This window comes from Pseudorasbora parva, chromosome 12, assembly GCF_024679245.1.
Source record: "Pseudorasbora parva isolate DD20220531a chromosome 12, ASM2467924v1, whole genome shotgun sequence".
Taxonomy (NCBI): domain Eukaryota; kingdom Metazoa; phylum Chordata; class Actinopteri; order Cypriniformes; family Gobionidae; genus Pseudorasbora; species Pseudorasbora parva.
The window spans coordinates 9,524,270-9,545,139 of NC_090183.1; the positions used below are offsets into that span (position 1 = coordinate 9,524,270).

Genomic DNA, 20,870 nt, shown 5'->3' on the forward strand with positions numbered 1-20,870 from the left:
CTATCCAATGGTTGATACAACACAGTATCCCACCGGTCACAATTGTGACCGATCATAAAACCCACTTTTTCACACACTTTTCCATGAAAATTTCTAAAAATTATGATTGATTGTTTCAAAGGGATACTAATGACACATGATTTGGATATTTTTGTGTCTGGGAAAAAATTGGGAATAAATGGGTTAATCCAGTCTTCAGTGTCACATGATCCTTCAGAAATCAGTCTAATATCAAATCAAATCACTTTTATTCATAGCGTTTTATATAAAACCAATTGTTTCAAAGCAGCTTCACAGTGTTAACAGGAAGATAATGCAACAGAATTTGATTCGGCTGTACAGCCGCTCTGGAGAAAACTGTGATGTTATCAAGCCAATTTCAATTATCATAGTGTCAATGCGGGCAGATCGGTATTATAGTTGAAATATAGGTGTCCCCAACTAAGCAAGCCAAAAGCCAAAGGCAACGTGATATGATAATTTGCATTTCAGGAAACATTTCTGATTATTATCAATGTTTAAAAGAACAACATTTATTTGAAATAAATATTTATTTATGTCTGTCACTTTTTGGTCAATGTAATGCCTCCTGTTTGAATAAAAGTGTTCGTTTGTTTAATAAAAATAAAAACTAAAAAATCCTACTGACCCTAAAATACTTGGAAACCTTCTTACAGAGACACTGAACACTTGTTTAAGGAAGAATCCGACAGAACAAGGAGACTCGGCCAACCTGCAGCAGCCCACGGAAGCTCCAGCCACTTGAAAGCTCTAAAAACTGGGGTCAGAGTCTCGAGTTTCCACTGATCAGGAGGTGAAGAGAGACTTCAGGACCGGCGCAATTTCCGAACTGAGACAGCATGTTCCTGTGGTCGGTGGAGCGCAGCTGTTCTCCCCGTCTTCTCTGTCATCAGTTCACCTGACTAAGTTCAAAGTCCCAAGTGAAGAAATCTGGCAATTGTATTACAATGTCATACTTGCAAACTTTTTTGAGGTTTCTTATTGGTAAAATATGAAATGAAACAGATTTTTTTTATATAGATACATCTCATCAAAATAGCCTCTGTAAAAGAAAAATATCTGGATTTACCCATATAGGATATATATATTTATAATTATATGACATTTGCCTCTGCAGTCTTCTTGCCTCAAATGATGAAAGCAGCCCAATGATCTCAGGTCCTCCATTCAAGAATGTGTTTGATAGTTGACTTTACACAGTGTATACTTGATGGCCTTCACTTGTTATAATATCCAGCTTTACTGAGGATGCTGAAATCAAACGTACGCATTCCTCTGAAACTGCCTGCCAGAACTGCGTTGGTCTGGAGGATCTTTCTGAGGAGTCGCAGAGTTCTTGCCCATCTTTGTGATCTTGGTTCGTGTTGATATGAAAGATGTGGCACCGTTGTAGGAGTATTCCCTGTCAGAGAGGACAAGGATTTTAAGACATTCGAACCAGTGTTGTATTAAAACTATTAAAAAAATAAATATTAGATTAGCCTTAAATGAAAACTAGAAATGGTACTTTGGCAAATACCTCAAAGTAAGTTGAAATAAAATTACTAAAGGCGAAAAGAAAAATTAAAGCTGTATAGAAATATACTTACTAAACTATAATATAATTACATAACAAAATGACTAAAACCAGAACTAAAATTAGAAAGAAAACTGAAAATATTAAAAATAAGAGCTGAATCAAAATATTAATAAAACAATAATATATAAATGATAGTTAGCAAAAAAAAAACAACAACAACAACACACTATTTTATCAGACGCTTTTATCCAAAATAAAATACCTATTGTTTAATATATCATTGTGCACAGAAGAAAGAAAGTCATACAGGGTTGAATGTTATCATTTCATCACATGATCATTTTTGGGTGAACCATTCCTATAAATAGTCTGATTCATTTATGTATTTATTGATTTGCTGCCTTTAATAAACAGTTCAAGACCATTTTAACTCTTGTTAGATCTTCTGTTGTTTAAAAATATTGTTTAAATATCCTAATGTGAATGGACTGGTTATGTTTTAAACATGGTCATCATTTAGGATGCTGACATTTAAGGATGCTGACAAATTAAATGGCCTAATGCATTCAAAACTATTCACCTTTGTGTATTTTGGACTTTATAAGCTTATAAAACAGTCATAACTTAAACACATTGTATCTAATCATTAATTTCACATTAATGCACAAAAATGTTAGTTTTAAATGGGACTTTTTTTTAAATTCTATAACTTAATTTACTCCTTTTTATTATTTTTTTAAATCAAGATCTAGAGCAAAAACCAGTGTGAGGCATGAGCTATTTTATAATTAGATGAAATTTATAAGAACATGAGAATTTCCAGAATGAACTCCATTGATTTCAATGTATTTAATTATATTTATTTGAACGTATAACTCAAAAATGTCTGAAACCTATGTATTTTTCCCCCAACAAAACAACATCAGTATAATGTTTTTTAACAAAATATATATATTTTACTTGCATAAACATTTACTTTCATATGAAAAAATATGATGATAAACGGCTTGAATCTCCTTTTCATGCTACGATTGTTCGTCAATAGGTGGCAGAAATGTTGCCTGTTTCCTTTCCAAACCCTTCATGAACTGTCGCTCTACAAACACATTTATTTATTTGACATTTTAATTCCAGAATTATTGTGTGTGCATGTGCAAGCATGTAAAATGTAAATGTATAATAAGACATAACATATAAAAATGTATATGAATATAATTCAACTATTCTAAGACCCCTTTAAAACAGGCGATTCAGTATGTAAGTGGACAATCTAAGAATCAGACCTGATGCTGAGTCCCTCTGTCATGGAAGAGCAAAAGATAAATCCTCCAAGAACACTGAGAACAGATCCTGCCCAGCCAATAAACAGGGCTGCTCCGAGTTCAAACCTAAATCCAAACAGGCAAAATACTAGTGCTGGTAATAGGTAATGGGATGCATACAAGAAATTGTGGGAAGAATGTTATGATAAGACGCTGCTTACTTCTGTTTCACAAATAAGGGGTCAAAAAACTCTGATGTTATCCGGTGTGCGTAGAGAGAACAGGCGGTCAAAGAGCAGATTCCTGCAGAGAGGATGGTGTATCGTTACAGGACACTCATTCTAAAATGTGGAAATTGCAAATGCTTTAGAAAAGAAGAAACCATGCCGTGTAGGCAACATTTACCACTGAGAATGAAGTGTAGTCCACACAGACAGGTGATCCTGGCTTTGGTGGTCTCTGATCCCCCAATTTTAGTACACTTCATGCCCACTAACGCCAAGGTAGCGCCAAAAAATCCCAGGCAGACAGCTGAGATCATCAGTCCACGACACACTTGGATATAAGCTGCAGGAACAGGAAAGTAGAAGCGATGTAGGTTATATTTCAAGGAATAATTTATTAATCACTAAGTGAACAAGAAGCTTTTTTTCTCCTTGCCTGGTAGGACCCGCAGATAGATCAGATTTATGCTTGCTTTATAACATTTCCACTGGTGTTCACAAAAATGATAGGTTACAGTTATTAAAAATGTATCATTCAAACATGTAATTTAACATAATCATTTACTTCCTCCTTATTTCTGCTTATTTTATTTTAATACAAATTAAATGTAATTATGTCATGATTATTTTAAAATTATTAAAAAATGTAAAAAAATTATTATAATTTTCATCGCTATAGTTAACAGTGAACTACAGTCATAAACGTTCGCTGGAAAATGATGGCATACATGGCGAAACGTTAGGTTACTTGCGTAACCCCGGTACTCTGAGAAGAGAGCGAGGTATCTCACATATGGTAACGCTCCCAGGCGTGATAGACTATGGAAGCCTCAGTTACACCACGTCTGTCTGAAGGACGGACCAATCCCAGATCATACACGGAGCCCACCCCTTCCCTATATAAATGGCTGTGATCCCCGTAAACGGCATTCTGAGCATGTTCTTCCCCTGTGTTATGCGAGCTAGGGAAGCTTCTCAGAGAACTATAGGGTTACGCAAGTAACCTACCGTTCTCTTTCAAACAATCGCTCGGTATCTCACATATGGGAATGATATAGCAAACTCCTGGAACGCATGCTTTCCGAAGCCACCGAACAGACCCGGCAAGAACGAAAGATAACCTTTCAATTCTCCAAAGAGCCAACACTGAGAAATGCATGAGCCATAGAAGGCGGCGTGACATCCAGATGGTAAAATCTGATAAATGTATAGGATAAATGCATAGACGTATAGGCCAATTCAATCGCCTCTACCATCTAATAGGAAAGGGGCTGCGAGGAGATTGACTTACCCTTACACGGGGTGGCCCATGAAAGGAATAACTGATCATTCTTCTTGAACGATCGTGTCCTGTTTACGTAGTAAAAGGCACGCAACTCCAAAACAGAGCAATTATAAGCTGAATCACTGATTTTGGGAACGAAAGGAACGATGTTAGGCAACAATGTAATCTTGTCACCACCCGCGCTAAAATTCAGACATGTCCGATAAACCGACAAGGCATGCAACTCACCCACTCGCTTAGCTGATACTAAAGCAAGTGGCTAGATCGTCTTCAAAGATAGGAGCTTAATATCAACACTCTCCAGAGGTTCAAATGGAGCCCGAGTAAAAGCATTCAGAACCAAGGATAAATCCCATGATGGGACCAGGCGCTTAGATTCTGGTCTCAGACGCTTCACTCCCTTCATAAAACGGCATACACGAGGGTGCTGTACCACTGAAACTCCCTCAAAGGCAATGTGACAGTCCAAAATGGCAGCCAGGTAAACTTTAATAGCAGAAAACGCTCTCCCTTTGTCCATTAAGCTTTGTAAAAAGCAGAGTACATCACTCACCACGCATTGGGCTATCAGCAGGAGAGATAATCCGTTTTCTCTTACTCTTTCCAGGGTGGGAGAAATTAGACTCAGCAGTGGGAAGGCATATAGCAACACGTTCGGCCACGGGTGTGCCAGTGCATCCACACCCGATGGCGCATTTTCGTCCTGAGAGAGAAAAACAGCGGACACTTTGCGTTTGCGTCGTGTTGTGTGTCCTGACCAGAACATGAAACCCTTTCAGGAACGGGAGAAAATGTTTCAGGGCAAGAAAGACTGCCATCAACTCCAACATGTTTATGTGAAGTTCGCGAAGCTGGGGAGGCCAGCGACCATTTACCGATCTGCCCTTAAAAAAAAGCTCCCCAGCCCGACAGCTATGCATGTCACAAATTTTCTCAGCGACACCCCCCCCAAGGGAACCCCTTCCCGAAATAGACAGGGGGCTTTCCACTGACGAAGAGCTGTCACACAATCCCCAAGTATTCTCAATCGGCGCGCGAGGTGCTGATGAGGACACAGTTGCCTCGCTGCTACCCATCGCTGGAAGTCCCTTATCTTTAGCAAGCCCAATGGGACCACGGACAGCGACAAAGCCATCATGCCCAAAAGGTGGAGACAGGTTCTGAACGATACCAAGTTTCCCCTGCGAAACTGGGCACGGCACTGATAAAACGCCATTATCCTCCTTTCCGAGAGCATGGCGCGGTATGCCACAGAGTCTATTCGCAAGCCCAGATACCCTGTTGTCTGAGATGGAATCAACTGGCTTTTGGCCTTGTTGATTCTGAACCCCAGATTCGTTAGATGAGACGTGAGCATATCTGTGTACGGTTCCGCGCACTCCCGCGAGTGAGCACGTGGAGACAACGCTATCTCCATGCACCTGCTAAAGACGTGAGGAGTGAGGTAGAGCCCAAATAGAAGAGTGACAAATTCGTATGCTTTGCTCCGAAAGGAAAGCCTGAGATATTTCCTGTGCGCGGGATAGATACTTATAAGAACGTAAGCATCCTTGAGATCTACCGCAGTGAACCAATCGTCCCAGCGGATAGCGCGTGTGAGAGCTGCGACTGTGAGCATCCTGAATTTGTACTTCTTCAAGTGCTTGTTTAGAACACACAGGTCCATTATCTGGTGCAAACTCTCGTCTTTCTTTGGAAATAGAAAATAACAGGAGTAATAGCCTTTCTGAGTTTCCCCCTCTGGAAATCGTCTTTATAGCTCTTTTCTCTAAAAGGGAGGATATTTCGCCTTCAAAACACGAGCTGAATCCCCACTTGCAACAGTTTGCTATGATCCCGTTGAACAGGGGTGGTTTTACAGCGAACTGAAACCTGTAACCCTTGCCTGCTCCATGCTCTAGGGTTTCGCCATCCTGGACGCATTCAAAAACCTCCTGTTCTGCGTTGGAACAACAGAACGCGAGAGAACCAGCGGACGCGGTGCTCTTTTCTGTGGCAGACATTATGTCAAACGCCTCTCCTTCCTTCTTCTGGAGGTCACACCTCTGTCTCATCGCCGCAAAGGTTGGACCAAACAGTCCACTAGCATCGACTGGAGCATCAAGAAAATCTAAAAAAAAAGATTAAGCCACAGCGATCTCTCGCCCGCAATGGCAAGAGCCATTGTACGGCCGCATCTTTGGAACGCACCACGTGAGGTGCACAAGTTGAGATCTGTTATGTTGCAGATCTCCTCCCAGATGCCCGGGTTTGGATTGCCGGCATCCAGCTGACTACCCAGTTCCTCCAGCAACTCTGCTTGATAGGCTGCCAACAATGAAGTGACGTAAAGTGCCTGCACCGCTAGTACGGAGGATTTATTTATTTTTTTGGTACATGGAAGCTGTAAAGCATTCCATTTTTCCAGGGAGGGAGATGACTGGCAGATGAGAGAGTGGTCCACCTGTTTGGATCAAGCGGCAACCTCCCGCGATCTCTCTTGAAGCCAATACGGTTCAACACAATAAGTAATGTAAACTGCAATTCCTCAACTGGTCACTAGGGACAGGCTCCAGAAGGGAGCAGAATCTCATTGAGCCCCATGTAGAAATTCTTTGAAATTCTTTTTGAACTTTACAGCAGAAAAAAAACATGTTTACAGCCTGGTACAAATTGTGGTTTTGGCCTATACTGCTAATTTTAACCTTCATGACAACTGTGAGGGGGGTGAATATTTGTATAACTCCTTAGTTTACGTTATATAAAGCCTTAAAGTTCTGCATAATTAAGGCTGTGGTTACAGCTGGATAGCCATTTATCTGCCGTCTATAGTCATTGCGTCACCTAAGCTCTGACATCCTGCCTTTTTGCCCATTTTCTGTTATCCGGGAGTGACACGTGATGACTCGCTTGAAAGATGGCGACGCCCAGCTCGCCCCTACTTTAAGTTTCAGAACAGCTTACCAGAATCCTATGGGTGACGTCATGGACACTACGTCCATATTTTTTTTACAGTCTATGGTTTGGATGCAGGTGGTGAGCCACTGACTGCAAAACCATTTTGCTTGCGATTGCTAAGGTTTAGTTGCATACAATAGCCCATAAAACAAATAACGTCCTCACAATCCTCAAGTAAACAAACGCAAATGTTGACAAGCCACTAAATACAGTATATACCACAGAGACGGACGTCCTGATGTTGCTGCTTCTCCTGTTCAATTTATTTTAGCCTCCAGATCCGATTCTGGATTGTATATGTATTAGTTGAATCTGATTGATAGCCATGGTTTATTTAGGGTAACGTTAACATTTTCTTTTCCACGCTTGAGGACATCACCGCTTTCAGGGGCTCTTGTGCAGTAGCTGCGCGCTCTTCATTTTTTAGCTCCGCCCACACAATACGCCTCCAGCCGCTTGTTTTTTTTCGGAAAGACTCTGTACAGCCTATCTAGCTTTTATAAATATAATAAAACTAAATACTTTTTGGAGATATGAATGATGCAATACTACTCTATAGGTACTCAAGATTGACATGAGATTGACTGAAACTGAGTGTTTCACCCCCCCTTTAACCACATAATCCGCATCAGATCATGGGCGGGGAGGCTGACACAAGTGGGCGTGTCTCTACTTATAATTACTTTTGTTTTAAAGATTTAAAATCAGAGACAAAAAATAATCTATGCATGACCTGTCATTTTATTCGCATCTAAATATGAGGAGGGCGCTCTCACAGAAAGTCCAAAAGTGAATTCGTAGAAGTAATACAGTCACGCTGGAGCTGCAGCTGAACGAAAACAATCGTTATGAGTGATGAAACGTGACGACGACAATCAGATGAGTGCGACAATATATGCTTTATGTGTGTTTTTCAAGCCATCTCAATGTTTCCTATTTATTGGCAATAAAGTAGGCCTATATCATATGAATAATGCAGCTTTTTTTTTACGTTTAGTACCTTCTGCTCACCGAGGCTGCATTTATTTAATCAAAGATAGTTAAAACAGTAATATTGTGAAATATTATTACAAATTAAACAGCTTTTTTCCTATGTGAATATATAGTAATTTATTCCTGTGATCAAAGCTGAATTTATCATTACTCCAGTCTTCAGTGTCACATGATCCTTCACTAATCAATCTCATATGATGATTTTATAATCAAGAAACATTTATGATTATTATCTGTGTTGAAAACAGTTGTGCTGCTTTTAAATGTTGTGGAAACCATGATACATTTTATTTTTCAGGATTCTTTGATGAATAGAAAGTTCAATGAACAGCATTTATTTGCATTTATTAAATAAATTATTATCTTTTGTAATATTAAAAATATCCCTTGTGATCAGCTGAATGCATGTCTGATCAATAAAAGTATTAATTTCTCTCTTTTTTGATTTTACCACAAATGTTTAGATGGTTTCCACAAAATTTAAGCATCACCATGAGCAGAACAACTGATAATAATCGTAAATGTGTGTTGATCATTATCATCAAATCCTCATATGAGAATGATTAGTGAAAGATCATGTGACACTGAAGACTGGAGTAATGATGATAAATTCAGATTTGATCACAGGAATAAATTGCACTTTACTATATATTCACATAGAGAACAGCTGGTTTACATCAGAATTTTATTTTTTATTTTTTCATAAAATTGACATAAAAAATAGGAGAATAATATTATAGATATAAGTGGTTATTGTTCAGCAGTGTATTTGATATCTTACCAAATTAAAAGCAAGAGATGCGATAAATTATATCGGTCCAAAAAAAAAAAAAAATGGTATTACAACATTTCTGTCCCCCACACTTCTGAAAAGATGGCTACGCCCCTGCCTGTCATTGTTTAAAAACAAGCTCACCTTAAAAAACTATTTGCTGGCTAGTTTTAGTAAAGCGATCAGGGAAATCGTTCTACCTCCAACTAAGCTCCGCCCACAAAAACGTCACAATTAATTCGCGCTCAACTGGCCATGTGACGTCACAGGCGCGGCCGTTCTACTCAAGACGTCACAGGCAGACAGAGACTATATATAGCCGCTCGCGCTGAATGAGTTCAATTCAGCGATTTTCTGAGTGGATGACCTGCAGTTACTGGCGATCAAAGCAGAAAGTGCTGCTACAAACGCAAAGTCTAGACAGAATACAGGAAAACAGTTTAATGCAGTCTTGAAACAACGGAGAATCTTGTGGAGATGGAGCAGCGAAGGCGAAGACGGGTTTGTGGATGCGTACGAGTATTTGCCCACGGAGAGCAGCACCAGGGTATCCATCTCCATTTAATTCATTTTTAAGATTAATTTTAATTTAAGATTAATTTTTAATTAATATTAACTTGATACTAATTTGATTAATTACAACACTATTGTGTCTTATTACTTTTATAATTGGCCTAATTCAATTGTATACAATTTATTAAACTAATACAAAAGATGATGCATGCATATAATTAGGTTTAAAAATTAAGGTATAGAGGTAAAAAAATGCCCATAAAAGCTCAAAATCATTTAAAATGTATACTGGAAAAAATATTTTTATAACAATATGAAGAATATCAATAACTGTACAGTCCACGGCAGTCTTAAACCTGCTCTGCACCAGCACAATAACAGTCTCAGCTAAATATTTTTACCTCGACTGCATGAGTGCTACATCATGGAATATTATGAAATATTAGTAATGGAGCATAGGCTTATGTATACCTGCACCCTTTATCACCTTGGGACTCTTTATCAGAAGAAAAGGCCCTCACACAAAGGAGAAAGTTGTAAGAATCATTGTGAGGCACATATTTGTGGCTCTCAATGACAGCTGGAAGCGTGGGGTTTATCTGCCAATCAATGTGGAAGGCGTAGCCATAAACCCCATCACACTCCAGATCAAAATAAATTACTTTAGTCTGGCACAAGTGTAGACACTCATGAAGATGACAGGAAGTGACAAAGCTGTAACAAAGGCCTGTCTCGAAAGAGCACACAAAATTAAAACTCTTAGACATGCTTTGTGTTCATCAATATTGACTTCAAATAGACTTCATCAAATAGTGGCTCTAAAATATTTTTAATAAAAGTGACAAGTTTTTGTGCGCAAATTCACCAACAGTATTGATACTTGCCAATGAAACTAATACATTTTGATCAGGCATATGTCACACTCGTTAATATCCATCCACACTAGCCTTACTACAAAAAGCCTAAATTAAAAGCAAGAGATGCAATAAATTATATCGGTCCAAAAATTATTAAAAATTGTTATTACGACTTTTCTGTCCCCCTCACTTCTGAAAAGATGGCTACGCCCCTGATACCGGGTCATTAATGTAGTAGAAATGTGAAATTATTTTTTTATTTGGTGCTTTCTAGACTGAGAAAAGACAGAACATGCACTTTTGTCTCATGGAGATGAAAGACAGCAATTCCCAGAATGCTTCGCTGCCCTAGGAGGCCACTCCTAAAGCTACCGCTTCTAGATTACTGCGTCACTTTCACTTTCCCACCGCGACCGCATTCATTTTCATAAAATCTGTTCAGTTAGAGAACAGACACTACAATTGAAAACTGAATGTGTCTTTTCAATATAATGAGTGATGCTTCAGGGGTCAGATTACATTCACCGTCATGAAAGTGTCAGGATCCCAGTGTGATCGGTTGCTCTTTTTGTGTGTTTACCTTTTGTGTTCCATGTGTGCACTCTGTCTCCTCCCTTCTCGTTATCCCTGATTGTTTTCCACAGCTGTTTGGTGTTGTTTCCCTCTATTTAAGGTCCAGGTGTGCTGTGTTCTGTGCGCGTTCGTTGTGTTTCTCCTGGGTGTTTGCTGCCATGCTGTGTGTGACTATTTTTGGTCTTTGATCGGGTTTTCTTGGTTTCCACTGTGTTTTTCCTCCAGGACTCGGCGGGAATTTGTTAATTCCTTTGTCTTCTGCTCCCTCTCCCGGTATTTTGTGAGAACACTGTGCAACGCTTTCTTGTGGATTATTTCCTTGTGGACTAGTCGGATTCTTCTACTGTCAACGAGCCTCGTTTTTAGACTGGGGCTGACTACACTTTGAACTTGGTACTGTGCACATCTGTGAACTATTGATGTTTTTCCTCTGCTCTTTGGTGGGTCTCGTTTTTAGACAAGATCCGTTTGGGCGATTACAGTGCTCCTCACCGTTCTGGACTGTGCATCAACATCTGAATTCCTGAGAACTGTTCTGGATTATGTATCAACATCTGAGTTCCTGAGATTCGTTCTGACTGAGCATGAACATCTGAGTTCCTGAGATTCGTTCTGACTGAGCATCTACATCTGAGTTCCTGAGATTCAATCTGACTGAGCATTAACATCACAGTTCCTGAGACCCGTTGTGGATTTTGACTCTTTCTCTCTCTTTCTCGCTGTTTATTTTAATAAACTTTGACTTGCATAAGATTCCCTCCGTCTCTGTCCTCACAGGACGAACGCGCCAAAAATGGAGTCTGCAAGTCAGGCGAGCGGAGACTCTTTCCAAGCAGCCTTGGCCCAGCAGGGGGCGAGATTAGACCAGCACTCTTCCCTACTCAACTCAGCTTCACATGACTTTCAGTTACTTTCGGGCCGTCTCACCGAGATCCACAACAGGTTGGAACAGGTGGCACAGGCAGTCGGAGAAAGAGAAGCTCATATACCACCAGCTGAGATTCCGAGTAACTCCGGACCAGAACCCCAAGTGATTAATCCACCCACCTACGACGGGGATATTAAGTCTTGTAAGGCATTTCTTGACCAATGCTCACTAGTCTTTGCACTCCAGCCTTGGAGGTTCACGTCTGAGGTGTCAAAGGTTGCTTATGTCCTTACACTGCTAACAGGCAGAGCGTGAGACTGGGGAATGGCGGTCTGGGGAGCCAAGGACCCTTGTTGTGTTACATTTGAGACCTTGCGCTCCAAGATGACCAAGCTTTTTGATCGCAGTGTTCAAGGCGACCTAGCTGCTGCCACATTGACCCATCTCACTCAAGATAAGTCTACTGTTATTGATTATGCGATTGAGTTCAGGACCCTCGCCGTATCCAGTGAGTGGAACGATACAGCCCAGAAAGCAATAGTTCTTAAGGGGTCTCAATGAAAGCATTCAAGATGAGATTGCGTCACATGATCTTCCCACATCTCTAGAAGGAGTTATCGATTTGGCTCTCAGAGTCGAGGCTCGCCACAGACAGCGGAGGGTTCGCCGCTCGTTTCACCATCTTTTCTCCGATCCGTCACTGGGTGTGAGCGACATTATTTCTCCATCTTCCTCCTCGGTGGAGCCTATGCAACTGGGTCGGCTCCGACTGACCGCAGAGGAGAAACAGCATCGTTTCACCAATGGTCTCTGTCTGTACTGTGGTAAGCCGGGGCATAAGGCTCTCATCTGCCCAGCAAAACGTTCCGCCCACTGGTGATCCCGGGAGTATCGGTGGGCGTTTCTCATCTTGGCTCTTCTCCTGAGTCTCGTACCATGTTGATGATCTCTATCAGCTATAATAACTCTGTGTTCCACTCTCAGGCCTTGTTGGACTCCGGTGCTGAGGCGAGTTTTATGGACGCTTCTCTTGCTGAGTCTAGGGGAATTCCTGCGCTAACCCTAACTGACTATCTGTCTGCTTTAACTTTAAAAGGGCAACACATGGCAGAGATCACTCATTGCACACCCTCTGTAAGTCTTTTTGTTTCTGGCAATCATCGTGAGGATTTTAAATTTTTCTTGTTACATTCTTCCCAGTCACCCATCATTTTAGGGCATGACTGGTTGATTAAACATAATCCTCACGTTGATTGGCTGAATAGTCTCGTATTGTCTTGGTCACTGTCTTGTCATGTGTTTTGTCTTGGTCCCGCTCCTTCTGATCCCGTTTGTTCTGTTTTACAGATTCCTGCGGTCGATCTCTCTGGGGTCCCGGCGGAGTATTCTGATCTGGATCGGGTGTTCAGTAAGGCTCGAGCTACATCCATGCCTCCTCACCGGTCGTATGATTGTCCCATCGATCTCCTCCCAGGTACTTTTCCGCCGAAGGGTCGCGTTTTTTCCCTTTCGGGTCCAGAAAGAGAGGCCATGGACAAATACATTAACGAAGCCCTTGCTGCCGGTCTCATTCGCCGCTCCACCTCCCCTGCCGGGGCAGGTTTTTTCTTTGTTAAGAAGAAAGACGGCTCCCTCCGCCCGTGTATTGATTATAGAGGTTTAAACGAAATTACTGTTAAAAATAAATACCCCTTACCTTTAATGTCGACCGCCTTTGAATTATTGCAGGGAGCTTGTGTTTTCACCAAGTTAGATCTGCGCAATGCTTATCACTTGGTTCGCATCAAGGTTATTATAGTTTTGCTTTTTGAAATTAGTTTTTATTTTAGTATCGTTTTCAATTTTGCTACAAATTTCAGTTTAGTTTTAGTTCGTTTTACAAATGGTTTTGCTAGTTTTAGTTTAGTTTTTATTTTGCAAATACATTTCTATTTAGTTTTTATTTATTTAGTTTTAGTTTTAGTAATTATAGTTTAGCAGAGTTACCATAATGAAGTGTAGAGACCAAATCAAGGTTTTTAATTTCAGCAAAGTTTAATGTTTGCACAGATTAGAGTTTAATCTTACTTCCTTAAGTGAAATAACTTGATAAACAAGCATTATTGTTTAAACCCAGGAAGGTCTTACAAAACATGCATAAAGTTGGGTCTTCACCTTTGAGCAAAAAAGCTTGAGTCAAACTATGACCTAATGATCTGGAGATTAAAAATGAAATTATATTTGATATTTTTGACATAGGCTAATACTCAGAGGATCTATCTTAAAGAACAAAATAAATGCAACGTAAAATATAAAAGTAAAAATTATAAATTCCAGACAAACTCATTCATAACAAAGATGAAATATTGTTAAACAATTAAAACCTTATTTTAATTTCTTCAGTAGTACAATGAAGGCTAGCAGCGTAAGAGCACAGCTAAAGTCATCTGAATACAGCCAACACACACTGTTGTGCGTGTGTGTGTGTGTGTTGTGCTATAATTGTAAAGGGGACCAATGTCCTCTTTTATCTAGTAAAATATTATGAAACTTTATTATTTTTTATAAGCCTTTTTAACTAGTGAGGACCAGTCAAATGTCCTCACTAGTTAAAGGCTTATAAATCGGCCAAAACATGTTTTTATTTAAATCTATTGTTTTGCACGTTCTTGGGATGGGTAGGTTTAGGGATAGGGATTGGGTTATAGGGGCTATAAAATATCATTAACCTGATATAAAATCAATGGAAGTCCATGCAATGTCCTCACTTATATAGTGAAACAAACGTGTGTGTATGTGTATCCTGGTATTCCCTACTTTGTGGGGAAATGTCTCCACACAGATAATAATATTATTAGTAGTAAATGATTATGATAACACCTTTGAGACTGTCAATATTATGCAAACATGAAATCTCAAACGCACAGTAGGCTAGTACTTGCTACTAGTTGCTGACTTTTGCGCCTGCGTCTCTCGTCGCGTAAGAAACGGCATTCTAAAACAGTGAGCTTAAGTTAAAAGAAGTTCAACGTGCATCTCATTACCTTGTGTTATTTCCCATTTCACTGCCACGGACGCATTGATTCTTTGCGAACTGCCGTTTAGGACTAGCGATGTGTTGCCTGTCTGCACACGTCCGTCACAGGACAGCGGTTAATCTCCTCAGATCACTTCACGTGCAGTAGCGCAATATACAAACACTCCTTCAACCGCCACAGTCAGATTTTCCACCACATTAAATAGGGCTTATTAATAACGAAAATGAATATTTATTTTTGCTAATTATTATTTTATTTCAGTTAGTTTTTTTGTAAGCGTAGTTAGTTTCGTTTGGTTTTAGTTTTTTATTTATTCAGATTTTTTTTTTTTATTTCAGTTTACGAAAATGTTTTTTGACCAATAGTTTTAGTCTTAGTTTCAGTTTTCGTTTACGAAAATAACCTTGGTTCGCATAAGGGAGGGCGACAAGTGGAAGACAGCATTTAATACACCTTCGGGGCACTGGGAATATTCCGTTCTACCGTTCGGTCTTGCAAACGCACCGGCTGTCTTCCAGAACTATGGTTAATGAAGTGTTGGGAGACATGATTAACAAATTTGTCTTTGTGTATCTAGATGACATTCTCATCTTCTTCCCTTCTATGCAGATACACAGCCAGCATGTTCGCCTAGTCTTACAACGGCTATTAGAGAATCAGTTATTTGTCAAGGCGGAGAAGTGCAAATTCCACAAACAGTCGGTTACGTTCTTCGGTTTTGTTATAGCCGCTGGGAAGATTTGCCCCGCTTCCGCTAAGATCAGAGCGGTCGCTGATTGGCCAGTACCCAACACACGTAAGGAGTTACAGCGTTTTCTGGGATTCGCCAATTTTTATCGACGTTTTATCAGAAATTTTGGTCAGATCGCTAAACCTCTTACTGCTCTTACCTCCACTAAAGTAGGTTTCCGTTGGAATAACGAAGCTCAGAAAGCCTTTGATGAATTAAAGGCCCGTTTCATCTCTGCGCCTGTTCTTTCTATTCCTGATCCGGCTTACCAGTTTATAGTTGAGGTAGACGCTTCTGATGTCAGGGTAGGCGCCGTTTTGTCCCAGCGGTCACCCATTGATGGGAAAGTGCATCCGTGCGCTTTTTTTCCTCACCGGTTAAACCCAGCAGAACGTAATTACGACATAGGTAACCGGGAGTTGCTGGCAGTTAGACTTGCTTTGGGTGAGTGGCGTCACTGGTTGGAGGGAGCCTCGGAGCCCATCCTGGTCTGGACGGATCACAAGAACTTAGAGTACATCCGTTCGGCCAGGAGATTAACATCCAGGCAGGCTCGCTGGGCGCTCTTCTTTGACCATTTTAACTTCACCCTCTCGTACCGGCCAGGTTCTAAGAACGTTCAGCCTGATGCTCTCTCCCGTCTGTTCGGTGACTGAGCATCTACATCTGAGTTCCTGAGACCCGTTCTGGATTGAGCATCAACATCTGAGTTCCTGAGATCCGTCTGGATTGAGCATCAACATCTGAGTTCCTGAGATCCGTCTGGATTGAGCATCAACATCACAGTTCCTGAGACCCGTTGTGGATTTTGTCTCTTTCTCTCTCTTTTTATTTACTTGCATAAGATTCCCTCCGTCTCTGTCCTCACAGGAAGAGCTAAATGAGCTCTCTCGATGAGAGCTGAGGTAAGCGTGACCTCACTCGTGGAATAGATTCACAGCGCGTGTTCAGTCTGTCGCGTTTTCAGTTCATGCATTTGGAAGCTTAACTTTCATAGAAATTAATTTGAGAAGGTGATACACTTACTTTGATCCGCACCAATCTATTTACATGAATGCCTGCAGCTGCGAGCTGAGCTGTGAGTGAGATCCCACCGTTAATGCATGGGTTGAAAACATACGGAAATGTCTGTAGTCTTCAGCCTTTGGCCAAAAATTCCTTTTTTTTTTAAGAAATAAAATGCATAAATCTTGTCTCAGGGGGATATACTCCAGGGTTTCTACTGATACAAAGCCATACGCTAATTGCTGAAGTAACTCTTTAACTAATCAGGGACTAACGGGAACAGGTGCAAGAATGACAAAATGTAATTGTAACATTTGAAAAGCCGTATTCTCACGCCATGATGACGACAAAGTCCAGAAAGTAGCAATGAGGCAGAGGCCTTGGAGGAGGGCATGAAGCTGGTGAAAGACAGGCACCTGAGGTAGGTGGGCAACATTATCATGGTGGCACTGATGGAGGGAGGATCCAGGGCAGTTTCCTGCCTGCAGGGGCAGACAGAACCCTGGGGCTGATCGGCGGAGGCGGAACCATGGTGAGGGGAGGAATAGAATGGCTGATGGACCAGGGTGACATCGCAGGCCTGGAGCTGTTGGCTCACAGGACTCGGATGACTAGAACGATAATGTGGCGAGCAAGGCCGACGGGGAGGCTGGAGGAAGGGAGGAGCATGCTGATGCCATAGGGGTGCAGGGTGAGGGCCAGCCCAAATCCTGGAAGTCCGTGGCATAGGCTGTGCGTCAACCACCAGAGGCTGACCTGAAGTTAGCCACCAGAGGCTGACCTGGAGCCGCGGATGTGATAAGAGAGCGGTGAGCCAAGGCAATAGTGACAGGCTGACAGGCCAATGTGGAGATATAGGCCTGGAAACCCAAGGTGTAGCTTGGGACTTGGCCTCTAGCTGAGTTTTTGGTAGGGAAGCCCGAGGCATGGGTGATGAGCCGCAGGGAGAGAGCGGCAGGGGTAGAGCCAAGGAGCTGGACAGCACCAGTGGTGCTGTTTGATCCAGAGGACTGGCTGTGACCAGCGATGGAGATGGGATCAAGAAGGCAGGCAGGGATTTAGACAGAAGATCTACGGACGGGACCGGTGAAGATAATGAGGACTCGAGGGTGTGGACTTGGGTGGGAATTGGATCCCCGGACCACAAATTAATCATGTCACAGTCCGCTCCTGGCTCTAATATGGACTGACCTGCCTGTGGCCTTTGCGTCCTCAGCTCTGGAATCACCTCAGTAGGCACCTCTATCTCACTGGCTGTGAAAAGAAGGCCATTATCCTGGAGCATCTAGTCCAGGTATCCCATGTACGGCCAGCTGTCTGGAGTTGCAGCATGGGTTAGTCCATCTTCTTTTATACTCGTTTTGAGGGTCAGTTATTCTGTCACGATTTGCCAATGAAGAAAGGAAATGGAAAAGGATATGGTCAAAATAGCGCTTACTGTTGATTTACATAAACAGCATGACATTGAACAATAACTGACAACGGTATGAACCCAAAAGGGAATACACAGGGTGAATGAGGGAACTAAAAATGCATAGGTGGAGAAAGATTAACTAATCAGGGACTAACTGGAACAGATGCAGGCATTTAGATAAAACATAATTGTGAAAATAAGTATTCAAAAATAGTCTCTCACTTCCGCCAATATGCATCAATGATTTCAATAACATCACTCTGGACAGTGTTATATGCTTTCCATTAGGGCGAATGAAGTCTGGTTTCATGTTAATCTCATGCAAACCGCTGAAGCACGCGCACAGTCTGCTCCAGTCCAGAGACACATAGTGTTTCACATACAGTGAAACATCGGCACAGACCACAAAACATATCGGACATGACACATTTGAATTCTACATAAAATGCTGTATTCTAAAGTGTTAATGGAGGATATTAGGAGGCGAACCAGTCAGAGTTTAGTAGGAAACTGCAGCTTACTCTGCTATAGCTGAAGCTGTAACATAAGCTAAATGCTATTGGCTATTTAAAAAAGGTAAGGAGCTGATCTATATGTTCTGCCCTGTCTTCATATGTTTACACGTTAAATAATGCTGTACGTTTCAAGGCACTTCAATAGGCCTTTAAGTCCAACATTTAGGCTTGTATTTTGTGGCCAATATGCACCATCGATGCACACTTTTGCCAAGCCTGCAAGCAGACTTCTACCTGACAGTCAAAGTGGCATTATGTCACAAAAGTTTAAACTAGGAAGAAGATCAGTTAGGGTTCAGTTATTACTAAGGGTTCCATTTGGCACAGGGCCCTAATGCACTGAAAGGATTTTGCAATTGAGAAAGTGCTTAAAATGGCGAATCCCTGATCAGTCACTAGACTGCTGATCTAGGGAGCTGATTGAGATGCACCCTCAGAAAACCTTAGCAAGCATACAGAAACAGCATGGCAATCTCCTTCCACACATGTAGCCTTTCATTAAACTCTATAGTTAGCCGTCCAAAGGTCACGTCACAAATATGCAGTGCCTCAAACATTGCAATTATGCATTAAAAACATTCAAATACTTAACCACCTGCTTTTGCACGGCAGCCTGAGGGAACAAGCTGTCTGTGTGTTCCCTCCTGTTTGTGGGTGTGCCATCCAGACACAATGAAGCGAATGTATGCTCGTTATAAACACTATTTTTCCTGCAGATTGTAACTGAAGTAGTGAGTCAGAAATAGTGTTTCAGACAAGTAGATCATTTTGTTTCTCTTTTTACCTCAACAGAGCTCAAATTATTGCCTTCTTAAACTGGTGTCAGCATTATGTTAAATCAATTAAGCACAATTATAACACAATAAACTCCCTGTTTAAATGGTCAAGTGATCGGTTTGGCTTCGGTTTGTTAGTGTTGTAGAAGCTTCTGCCAAAACAGCATTAGGGCAATCCAACACCATACTTTTCCCGAAAAATTAGACACCTTGACTAGGACCAAAACTCACAAACACATACAGACCATTCATTCAGACAAGAAATAAAATGTCAACAAATGTTTTAAAGTAAGTAATAAAGTACCATCCAGTGCGAGCATAGAAGGAAAGTCCTTGCAGTTGGAGACTCCGGTTGAATCCGTAACACACGTCTTCCAGAGATTGGACCAAAAAGTTGCCGTGGTAATGACCGTCCCATCCACTGATGACACTTTCCAGTAGTCAGTTGGGAGCGTTGAGGAGATCAGAATCCATCCAGATATGGTGAGAAGGAAGGCAATAATCTCTGTTGCCATATTACCCATTTCCCAATGTCGTATTAAAGTTAAATAAAGTGAAAGTCTAGTAAAGGCAAGAATCAGTACATTCGTAAGGGGTTCTGGGTCAGGACTGAACTGTTTGTTGATGGGTCTCCCCCCCAAAGCTGCTTTATATTCAGCAGGGAGGGCTCTGGCTACTAACCTTTTCAACAGCTGACCAATAGCCTTTTGTTTTCATATAAACTACCCACAACACCACACACACTCGCATACACACACACCCACCCAAACATCACTCTGCAAGAATCATTTTAAGAGAGTCTGCAAAGATGCTGGAGGTCAGGAGGTGAGTACATTAAAGATGGGTGTTATTGGAAGGGCCTGAAAAGTCCATGCTTCCAGTGGATATTGAGGAAAAGTGTTCAGATAAGGGTCTGATGTAAGAGATAAATTTAAAGTATGTAATTTTTGCATATAGGATTCATTTGGAACTGTTATTTTATATAGGGTTAGTCATCAAGAAATAAAAAATCTGCCATCATTTACTCACATTCATGTCATTCCAAACCCGTGAGACTTTTTTCATCTTCATTGGTTCTTGCTGAAGCTCAAGTGTGATGCGTAACATGAGAATGAACCTCATTGGTTCTTACGGAAGCTCAAACATGATGTGTAACACGAGAATGAACCTCATTGGTTCTTGCGGAAGCTCAAGCATGATGCGTAACACGAGAATGAACCTCATTGGTTCTTGCTGAAGCTCAAGCGTGATGCGTAACACAAGAATGAACCTCATTGGTTCTTGCGGAAGCTCAAACATGATGTGTAACACGAGAATGAACCTCATTGGTTCTTGCTGAAGCTCAAGCGTGATGCGTAACACGAGAATGAACCTCATTGGTTCTTGCGGAAGCTCAAACATGATGTGTAACACGAGAATGAACCTCATTGGTTCTTGCTGAAGCTCAAGCGTGATGCGTAACACGAGAATGAACCTCATTGGTTCTTGCGGAAGCTCAAACGTGATGCGTAACACGAGAATGAACCTCATTGGTTTACAACAACTTAATTAAGTAGATTGATGTTTATATGTGAAGCCTAAATTAAAGG

At 41.2% G+C, this 20,870-nt stretch overlaps 1 protein-coding gene across 1 annotated transcript; it reads right to left on the reverse strand.

The window, feature by feature from the left end:
- Positions 1-302: 302 nt before the first annotated feature.
- On the reverse strand, positions 303-20,349 carry cldn10a (claudin 10a). The gene is made up of 5 exons (XM_067458276.1): positions 19,586-20,349; positions 3,208-3,369; positions 3,024-3,105; positions 2,824-2,928; positions 303-1,423 (listed from the first exon to the last, which is right to left on the reverse strand). The coding sequence occupies exons 1-5, from the start codon at positions 19,803-19,805 to the stop codon at positions 1,279-1,281; spliced, it is 714 nt and encodes a 237-aa protein (XP_067314377.1). The 5' UTR covers positions 19,806-20,349; the 3' UTR covers positions 303-1,278.
- Positions 20,350-20,870: the final 521 nt, after the last annotated feature.

What these genes read in the sequence shown, in the direction of transcription:
- cldn10a (XM_067458276.1), bottom strand. Translation starts at nt 19,805, where the DNA reads ATGGGTAATATGGCAACAGAGATTATTGCCTTCCTTCTCACCATATCT. An exon ending in TTCTATGCTCGCACTGGATG is followed by an intron (nt 3,370 to 19,585) that starts GTACTTTATTAC and finishes CTGTTCCTGCAG; the next exon opens with CTTATATCCAAGTGTGTCGT. An exon ending in ACAGAGGGACTCAGCATCAG is followed by an intron (nt 1,424 to 2,823) that starts GTCTGATTCTTA and finishes CCTCTCTGACAG; the next exon opens with GGAATACTCCTACAACGGTG.